The sequence below is a fragment of the Macaca fascicularis genome, chromosome 18 (genome assembly GCF_037993035.2).
Source record: "Macaca fascicularis isolate 582-1 chromosome 18, T2T-MFA8v1.1".
Taxonomy (NCBI): domain Eukaryota; kingdom Metazoa; phylum Chordata; class Mammalia; order Primates; family Cercopithecidae; genus Macaca; species Macaca fascicularis.
The window spans coordinates 37340625-37351548 of NC_088392.1; the positions used below are offsets into that span (position 1 = coordinate 37340625).

At 41.5% G+C, this 10924-nt stretch overlaps 1 protein-coding gene across 1 annotated transcript in view; it reads right to left on the reverse strand.

The window, feature by feature from the left end:
- DCC (DCC netrin 1 receptor) overlaps positions 1–10661 on the reverse strand; it is a 1206733-nt gene extending 1196072 nt beyond the window's left edge. The window contains exon 1 of the mRNA XM_005586668.5: positions 9973–10661. Coding sequence (XP_005586725.3) covers positions 9973–10063 — 91 coding nt within the window. The 5' untranslated portion in view covers positions 10064–10661. The remainder of the gene's footprint in view (positions 1–9972) is intronic.
- Positions 10662–10924: the final 263 nt, after the last annotated feature.

A 10924-nucleotide genomic window follows, 5' to 3' on the forward strand; every position in this document is an offset into this window, starting at 1 on the left:
GGGATGTTTTCATAGCAACAGGCTACCAGATCTGTAGGCAAAACCGTAATATCCTCATTCTTACCGTACCAATACTTTGGTTTAAACATGATTGACAACTCTTTAAGCTCCCTTGCCTTTTTTTTGGTCCAATCAATTTAAGGATACAAGGATGAATGAATTGACTCTGTCAGTCAATCTGGCTAATTTATATTAATATATTATGAGTTTTAAAAAATTTATATTTAAGTTCTGGAATACATGTGCAGAAAGTGCAGATTTGTTACATAGGTATACATGTGCCATGGTGCTTTGCTGCACCCATCAACCTGTCATTTATTTCTCCTAATGCTATCCCTCCCCTAGCCCCCCACCCCCTGATAGGCCCCGGTGTGTGATGATGTTCCCCTCCCTGTGTCCCTGCATTCTCACTGTTCAACTCCCACTTATGAGTGAGAACATGCGGTGTTTGGTTTTCTGTTCCTCTGTTAATTTGCTGAGAATGATGGTTTCCAGCTTCATCCATGTCCTTGCAAAGGCTAGTTCAACATACACAAATCAATAAACGTAATCCATCACATAAACAGAACCAATGACAAGAACCACATGAAAAGCAGAACTGTTTGTGTCCCTTTTTAGTGAGTACTTTGTTCTGCCTTGTATCCTACCTACCTCTGTGTGTGCCTGCCACCTTCACTGAAGGAAAAGCCCCTGCAGGGCAGAAACACATCTAAACCTTTTATTCATCTCTTTGTAACCCTTGATAAAGGCTCAGTAACTACTATATTATCTTCAATGAATACTTGGTCTTATTTGGTCCTTATAATATCTCAATGATTTTATCAGGCATGGATAGTCCTACCTGAAAACTGATAACACAAATTTTGAGAGACCATGTGTGTGTCTATGGCTGTACAATAAGCTAAAGATGATGTTGAATTTATATTTTATAATGTATGACTTGGGAGAGCTTACTTAGAAGAGCACATTAGAGTTAGGCCCCTTGATTACAAGAAAGATATAAACAAACTAGAGGGAGTTAAAGTAAGAAGACTAAACATGATTAAGCTTCTGGAGAGGTATGAGGAAAAATCAAATGAACTAAATATTTATAGTCTGGTTAAGTAAAGACCAAATAGGGAGGCAAGAGTGATTTATAGCTCGAATTATTTAACACATTTCAGCCCAGAAGAGGCAGTGTCACTGAAAGGGGTACGCAGGAATCAAAAGCCAGATGACAAGAGTGATGGGAAGAACATTTAGAACAGGACTATCTCAGATGAATTGTAAAATAAATTTTTAACAGCAAGACTGATATGCTGCTGAAAACTTCCCCAAGGGAAACAGTCACCAAACTATCCCTGGAGATGCCTCAAACCAGAGAAAATAACCAGAAATTGTCCTGCAGGGAACAGCTCTGCCCAGACATTAAACATGAAAGGAAAAGCTTTGCAGATTTTTCTCTCTAATTTATATTCTTCTGGGATCCCATGAGGCTGAAAAAAGATGCAGGAACAATGGATTGAGGACTCTGGGTGCAGAGGGTTTGCTTAGATGTCTCAGCCTTGGCTTACATCTCTAATGAGTCTGCACAGAAGGCAATACACTATAGAGGCCTCTGCAAGTACATCTGAGGCTTTATTTCATTCAGGGGTCTTCATTAGCCTGTCCCATGGGAGCAGGCGAAACAATTATAAACTCAAACAAAAATTGGGGTGGGGGCTGGTGCACAAAGCACATGTGTGTGTTTGAAACCCACAGTCATATATGCCATAAACGTAACAATGATATTGGGCCTACGTATTTTACCATGTTGGAAATATACCCAAATTCAAATGATCATATTAAGATTTTTAACTCAGATTTGGTATCTACCATTGCTACTCTGTGATTCAGTTATCCTTTAGTTCCATTATATTCAGGGGATTCATAATGGAATGAGCCTCAAATTAAGCCTGGCATCCCAGCATCCTGCTTCCCTGTAAATGATTCTCTATAAAGACACAATAAGCAGGATAAGGCAGGATACTAACATGGCAGGACTTGCTCTGGGTAATCAATAATGTTACAGTGACTAAGAATCTCTTTTCAACTCAAAATCAGTGTACATTTTGGGAAGGTGCTTAAATAAAGCCTGGGCCAGAGTCAACATGGTATAGTATCAGGTGACAACTTCCTGAGCATTAGACTACTGATAACATCTGTGCCTAAAAGCAAAGGGTTGCTTAGTGGAAGAAACAGAATAACTACCAATAATATTAATGTCTAAAAGCAAATGGTTGCTCAGTTGAAGAAACAGAATCATAGAACTGTCTTGCTGAAATCACAGATAGCTAACAAATTAATGGAAAAAATGTTCAGACTTATAAGCAATCAGGGGAATGCAAATTAAACCCACAATGAGAAGTTACCAGATGAGGGCAAATTAAGCATAGAAAATACCAAGTGTTGACAGAGGCATGAAGCAAAGAGGCTTTCATCTGCCCCTGGTGGGGATTTCAATAACTGCAGCATGTGTTTGCCTCCTGGAAGTAAAGATATCCTTCTATGACTCAGCAATTCCACTCCTAGGTATGCACCTTAAACATGGTGGCAAATTTGTGGTGGTGGACCTGCACCAGAATGTTCATGCCAACTTTACTAGCAATAGCAAAAAACTGAATTTCAAAATCCATCAACAGTAGATTAAATAAGCTATGGTTAATTAATATCATGAAGTATTATACACCAGAGAAAGTGACTGAAATACAGCAATAGGAATCCACATAGATGAAACTCAAATACTTAACGTTCAGCAAAAATGTAAGTCAGAGAATATATACATTATATTTATTTTATTACTATTAAGAACAGCCAAAGTAAAGTAACATGTTAAAGATGTATACATATGTGGAAAAACTGTACAAAAGGTAAGGGATTAATACAAAAATCAGAAAACTGCTAGTGGGTACATGGGTATTTGTTATTATTACATTATTATTATTGTTATCACTTTCATGAATTGTATTATTAATTATACCAAACACTATATATATAGTACAGTTCATAATTTAAATAAATTATATAATGTTGAAACTAATAATGTAACTAGAATTGATCTAGTCCACATTCTCATTTAATAAGGAAAAATACGTTGTACAAAGTACAAATGACATCCAAATTAATATCAGATGCTACAGAATCATTAGTTAAAACTAATTAGATATTCCTCTAATGAAGGATTCAATTGCTGTTTTCTAATCTCCTCTCCTACTTTAAACACAACCCCAACAAAATTTAGTTCCCTATGTCTTAGCATCAAAACTAAAAGAGAGAACTGCTTTGAGGAAGTTTTATACAGGGAGGAGTTTCAGCTGAACACAAGATGGAGACAAAATATATTTTATACCCAGAGATGAGACTCAACAAGAGTAATAGTTCATGGTCAATTGATGGGAAAAATAAACAGTTCTGTATGATGCAATGCCTTCAAAAATTATCCCTATAAAATCACATAATACTATAATGAAGTCATAGTGATGTATTGTATCTATTAAGAACAGGTTAAATTATGTTCTACATACTTTTAAAGAGGCAGCTAAGTGAGTGGAGAAATATTTCTAAAAGACTATAGAAAAATAAGTAAAATCTTAAAATGTTGTGATTTGAGTTAAAAACATTTATATTAACTGCATAACTCCTTTTTTCTCTCATAAAAATGTAAACGCAGATGTAAGAACATTGTAGATGGTCTAGAATAATGTTGTTTTGACAAGCTCTCTTATCAGGACACAACTCACTAACCAGTTGGTATTTTCATCAGATCACATCCTAAAGATTCAGTTAATTCAGTGGAACATGTTTGTCCTAGATACTCTTAGGAGTAACCTTCAGGCAAGAACCAATATTTAAAGGATGAACCAGGAAGAAATCTCCAAATTGCAATAAATACTCCTGTTAAGTTTCATCATAATAACCACAAATGGTCTTAAAGGGGCTTCCTCCCTGGAGGGCAATGGTGAAATGAATGAGCAAGATAAAAGTCAAAAAATTTGGATCAGTGAAATTAAGCTAAAGTATATCATGAAGTAGAAGTAGATCATAGGCACTGGGCTCATGGAATTTACTAGAAAAGAGAAACATTCCTACACAAGTCATGCCATAAGAATCACCTTAAAAATATGATCAATAAATATGGAATGATTTGTGTGTTTCCTACTTGAACTTTTCCCCCCAAGAAATGAAAGCTACGAATAATATGGTTGTTTGGAACTATTAATAAAACAGCAATATGCACTGGTATTGCCACTGGCAAATTCCCATCGATATTGAAAAAGAAGGCATATTCAATCTTACGCATTATTATGTATTTCTAAACCACATCATTGGGACAAAGCTCAGGTATTTCTCAACTACCAAAGATTTAGTAGTTGAATTAAACGGGTTTAGTTGTTAAACCTCAGGCTAAAATTTGTCAAATAACTTTGGAGCACTACAATAATTTTGATCATCAGTCAGCCACCCTGTATTTCTCCATGTTAGTATGGTGTTAAACCAGAGAAACATAAGATAAGGAATTAACATTCTGGAATGAGAGAAAGAAAGTGTGGTACTAAATTGTGTTTCGTTTACCTCAGTGCTGCAATTATAAAGGTGCATAATAATTTACATTTTAGTTTTTGCTATTACTTATTTGGTGTATGCAACTTGTAATTCTATCTTGCACATTTTTTATTGGCCTGCAGGGAAAATAATCTGGATTGCTCATCCTTTCTTCTTGACAAGTTTAACTTTGGCTTTCCTTGAGATCTTGTTTTGAAGAACAATATCTTAAATACATTGGGTCAGTGCCATGCTACTGATACTATGATACTACGGTACTACTAAGAAATGTTTTTTAATCTGAAAAGTAGTAACTTTGAAAAATGTTAAAGTTCTATTATTCCAACCTGGTAACACCATTTTGAGAAAAAATAGCATAACTAGGTTGGCATAACCTATTATCTTGTAGAGCTCACTCCTGTGTCTTCTTAAAGATTGTGAGCACTAGAACTTCAGTAATATTGGCCGAGAGGCCACAGGTTAGAGTCTCTTAAGAAAACAACACTATTTAGCTGTATTTAAAGTACAGTTTAACTCTCCACCAAAAGCAGCATGCATGAACACTTAAAAATTTATTTTTAAGGCAAATCTCTGTGACCTTGCAAAGTGTAACACAGCATGTTAAACATGGTGCCTGTGGGTCCCAGCCTTGGTTTCAGAGTGAGAAAGGCTTTCTTGGGCTGCATCAAGAGAGGCAGTATTGATGCCACCCCTCTTAGAAATGAGAGTTTCGATTCCTTAGAAACAAGCTGGAAAGAAGCAAGCAGCCCACAGCAGGCTGCCAAAAAATTCACTGGACATTGTGTTGATATTTAATTGAGTGTCTATCAATCATGAGTCAGTGAGATTCCAAGCTATGATTCCTTAAGACATAACTGTTGTGACAACTCGTGAAACTCTTAAATTTTCCTCCAGAGCATTATAAGGAAGGAATGGAAAAAGAGGGGGGAAGAGGCTTGATGTTTACATTTTATGAATTGTAAATGTGCATAGTATTTGCTATTCCTCCTTAAGGAGTACAGTACTTTTCCAGAACCAAGTGACTTTTTATCTTTATTTAATTAATGAAGTAATTTTGCGGGTTTATGACATTATTCTATGGCCTCAGGCAAAGCTTAGATTTCTTGAAATTTATGTGTATAGTTCATCTAAGAGATTATCATCTCAGGTAGATTAATCCTTCAAAAATGTACAGCTGGGTAACAAATACCAAAACAGAGCAATGTGTTCCCAATTTGGTGCAAATTTCTGATAGCAGTGTGGGCCGGAAACTTCCTATGGAAAGTAGGAAGATCTGTAATCAGGCAAGAACTCATTCTCCAGTGAAATCACAAGGGCCCTTATGTGATTAGAGCTATCATAATTCACACCAAAGTCATATATTTGAAGGAGAAGGTATGAGGGGGTGGAAATCCTTCTTCTTCTTTGTGTGTGGATGTGGACATTGAATATTAATTTTAAAGAAATACCCTAAAACAACTACATTCTTTTTGAATAGAGTTGTCTTTACTGGTAGAATCAAGAAGAAAAAGTTTCATATGCAAAGTTTAGGATGGCAAATTCTCCAAAGATAGTAAGAACACTTACTTTAAAATGTAATCTTAGGGCACAGTCTCCCATGCCAAGAAATATTCTGTTCAGAAACTTCAGCACTGCTTTTAAACATGCGGCACCAGGTAAAGTGTTTTGTCTGGAAGTCAAAATTTAAATCAGGGCTCATTTCCAAATGGCAGTGATCATACTAGATGACCCTACTACGTGCAGCAGCAAACATTCCAGGAGCATATCATATGCATTTGAAGAACCCCAGACCGTTAGATTTATGAAACTGGAAGTGAGAAACATTTCCTCTCATTAAAGATGCTTTTGAGATAACGGAGTTGCTGGAATTCCTTTAGAAGATGCAGTATCACAACTTCCCTCTCTAAAAACGGGTAAAAATATCCCCACCTCCCCACCAAAAAAATCACCTCCCCATACATCTTGTCAAGCATCCCATTGGTTTAGAAAACCATACTACAGCTTGCAACTACCCTGTACTCCAGGAGAAACTTTCAGCAGAGCTTCATTCAGGAATTTAGATAGGATTAAAGCTCTTCCTCTTCAATGAAAACAATAAAGAAGTTTGCTGACAGGTTAACTTGCCAGAGAATAAATTTAAGTGATATACACTGAGAAGTTATAAATCTCTTCCCAGAAAAAAAATGCCTATCAGCATCTTAAGCCAGGCTAGCTTTTAAGAGCATTAAAGCAAAGGCACTAAGCCTAATATATTCACATATAACATATATGGTGGCCGTTTCACATGCTTTATAACTCAGAGGGCAGCTGCTGCTGTGTGGGGAAGTGGACACTGACAGGTCACTGGTGATTTATACTGCGGCACTCAAAGAGGAGTGGACGGCCAGCCTACCCGGAGCCCTCAGGCTCTGCCGTACTCCCGCCACTCAAAAGCAAACCAACATGGGGGCATCTGATCTGCTTTGGTTGGGGGAATGAGAAGAAGTCGCCTAGGGAGAGCGACCAGCCTCATTTTAGCATATCCAGACTACATTAAACACTCACAGATTTTTTTCAATGCAATGGAACCCAAACATGGATGAAGAATTAATTAATATGTATACCTCATTTTTCACTCATTAACATCCAACATCTAAAATTGTTATCTTACCTGAGATCCCCTGAGACTTTATATGGTTCCTGCAACCGTGGCTCATGTCAAATATATAAGGAGATGAAATCTTACAGAAGTAAACTAAAAAGTCACCATCCTCCTTCCCCAACATCAAGTCCTCACTCTCCACTGACACTGTTCAGGGCTGTCCTTTGTTAAATCATCACAGTTTCATACAAATCTACAGTAGCTTCAGACTTTACCTAGAAAGTGAGAAAAGGCCCAGTGCTATTGTGATAGTCTCCATAATCCTTTGTTACCAATCAATAAAGTCTTTAAAACACCCTGCTGAATGGGAATCTCATTGCCAGTAAACTAGACACTTGGCCTTATTAAGGGCACCTCCTACTGGTCCTTTTATAGAGTGAACTATGCTTTCTTATTGTAAGTTTCCTGCCATGTTCCTAAATGGGGGAAATTATTACTAAGAGAAAGAAGTGATACTCAGATTAATGAGCAAAGGCCAGAGTGATGTGAATCGGCAATATCATAAAAGTGCACCATCCACTTTCCTGCGAACTGCGCAAACTGCATCACAACTCACTTGCAAATAACAGATACGGATTTAGAAGTGTAGATAAGTTTAAAGATTTAGATCCATTAGCCTATCCACCAACATAACCCATGTGTATGTGTGTGTGTGTATCCCTTCTTTACATCTGCTTTTTCAAGCATAGATCTGTCTGTTGAGGAGGAAATTAAAATTAAACATGGCCCTGACTCTCTGGACAAGAAACATAAACAAGTGAAAAGAGAATAATTAATTTAGACATTCATAAAACGTACATAAATTTATCTCTATTAATCTACCCCCACCTTATGCCAGACAAAAGTCACTTGAGAAATAGCTTTAAACTACTGTCGTGTAATTGACATCATTGTTCATTTTTGTACAGCTTGCTTCATGCAGTGCATTCAGCTAGCACCTTTCAGGCCAGCAGTCCTGCTGTTAGGCAGACTTGCTACCCAGTGAGGGATGCCCCTTGAACTTCCCCTTTCCCGTGGGCAAACTGCCATAGAAAGCCCAAGTCAATCTTCTGGGCAGAAGGAGGATCCTCCTCGCAGCAGCCTCTATCATTTTAGGGTCTCCAGGAGGGAATTTAAAACGGATATCTATTCATTACTGCGGAGATACACTCCCGCCCCCGCCCCCCCCCCCCCCACGCCCACCTTTCGCGAGAGTAATTGTTGAGGACAAAGCTCCGGGAGAGAAGAGCCGGGGGAGGAGGGGACCGGCCCGAGAGCTGAGAGGGAGGGAGGGAGCATCAGCGGCTAAGCGCGTGGATGCGGGTACGCGCTCATCACACGAGCGCGCGTACACACACACACACACACACACACACACACACACACACACACACCCCTCCTGCCTGCTCTCTCTGTCTCGGGCCAAAGGAGGATGAGGAGCTGAGTCCGAATGCAAGCGCAGATTCCTGCCTGCGTGCGGCCGCGCCAGGCTTTGGGGAGCCTCGGGCTGCCTCGGCGCTTGACTGAATCCTTCGCGACCGTGAGAGGCGCATTTTCCACTCGCGTTCGCAACCCTTGGCCATGCAGCACTTAGCAGAGACTAGAAAGCCGGAGCTGCGGGCTCCGGGGAGCTTAGGGGCTTGGCCGCGATTTCTGTGCCATTCCCTATTAATTTCCCAGGCACGAACTGGGGAGCTCCTACTCAACGCCCGGTCTCTGCCTGAGCCTCTTTTTCCTTTGGATTTGGAAAAAGGTCGTTTCCGAAGGGATCTGAATGCTCAGCCAGCCGCTCTCCTCTCCTTTGCCAGGCCCGCTCCCTGTACCCCAGTGCCCATCGACACTTGTGGTGAGGTCCCGCAAAACAAGTGGATCTTATCAGAAGTCATTTGGCTCTTTTCTATTCTTTTGGCCGTCGAAGCCACCAGCTCCGTATTCGGAGATTACAGCAGCCCTGATCAGCCTTCAGGTCCCTCTTTCTCCTGCTCTAGCCCAATCCAATCCCCAAACAGTTTTGCCATTTTTAATTAGAAACTGAGCTTGGCAAGTGCCAGGGCCAGGGGGCCGGTTCTCTGGAATATCAATCATTTGGAGTTTGGAGGTGTCCTGGAGCTATATGGAGACTCAGCTTGCAAACTACATTCACCGTTAAAAAATAAAACAAAATTAAACACGCCCTCCTCCTTGGCAACTCTGTGCCTCCTTCAGTACCGGGATCCCCTCCTTGGAAGTACCACAACAAATTAGCTGTCCCTTTCCCGATTCTCAATCACCAAGTCCAAAAATCCAAACCAAAAGGAGATGTATTCACACACCAACGACTCAGCCCCACCATCTACATTCTGCGCAGACTTCCTCAAAGCCCCTGCACGTCCTTCTCGCCTGCCCCTGTTGCCCCAATCCTCCCCACTTGGTAGGTTTCTGAGGCTTTAAGGATACAACCCAGTTCCTTTCAAGGATATCCCCACCACCTGCCCCAGCCCGCCGGCTCTCCAAACCAACGCAAGTATTTGCAGAAGCAAAAATGCGTGAAGCATCGGATTTTAAAACAGCGAAGGGGTGCCCCTAGCACCCAGCCCCACCATCATCCGCCCCCAGGGAAGAAAATAACACTTCTATCTTTTATCATCGGTGAGGAAATTGGGGGGGGGGGCAGCGCAAGCGCCAAATCTCTTGCTATCCCCCACCCCAATTCTACTACTCGCCAAATGAGATGAGAAGGGAAGTGGGGTACGGAAGGGGGTGCGACGAGAAGAAAGGAAAGAACCACTTACCGGTTACTTGAAGATGCGCGCTGAGCAAGGAAGCTCCGAAGAGTACAAAAGCCAGCTTGGGTACCCAAACACATCCAAGACTATTCTCCATATTTCAGCCAACACCTTCGGGGCCAGGGGTCGTGGGCAGCGACAGCACTCACACACATGCACTCACACACGCATGCACACATGCACACACACGCGCCGAGCCCCTTCGGCTTCCTCCTCCTCCTCCTCGTCCTCTTCCTCCACCTCTTTCTCCACCTCCCCTGTGCCTCTGCTGCCTTCGAAGCCTTTTTCCTTGTCCACTGACAGAATCAGCAGCAAAAGCAGGCAGCAAAAAGTTCCATTCGGTCCAAGAGATCCCGAGCCCCGGTAAAACCTTGGAAAACTAACTCAAGGAAACGGAGGGATCCAGAGGAGGGAAGACAGCTCTCTGAGGGTCTCGCAAGTCATCAATAAACCACATCCAGGAGGGACCAAGAGGAGATGGAAGGCAATCCTGTGGCCGGGCTGTGCATTAAAAGGTTGAGGCTGGTTCCATGTCGTCTGTTGGGTAAAGTTGAAGAGACAATTCCGCGCGAGAGCTGGAGATGCTGCTGGTTTTTCTTCCAAGAGCGGAGGGGACCGAGGGAGGAGAGGCGGGGTGGGGGGACTGCGGGGTGGAGCGCTCTCACTTGTTACTGGGGTGTCCGCCAGTGGTGTGCGAGCTGGGAGTTGGAACCGTACTACACATTGATCCGGAGAAGTGGAGGGCTGGAAGGGAAAATGTGGAGACCGGAGGGAAAGGAACTGGATCAGGCAAAGATTCCACGGGAAGGGGGTGGGGGCACAGAGACTATGGCTTAGGGAAAAAAGAGCGGACCGAGGAGGCTTCCAGCAGCTGCATTTGCCTGGTCTACGTATCAATGCGCAGGGATGCCCTCTGTGGGCAAAGCGTGGGAAGTCACTTTTGTCAATGGAGCCTGCG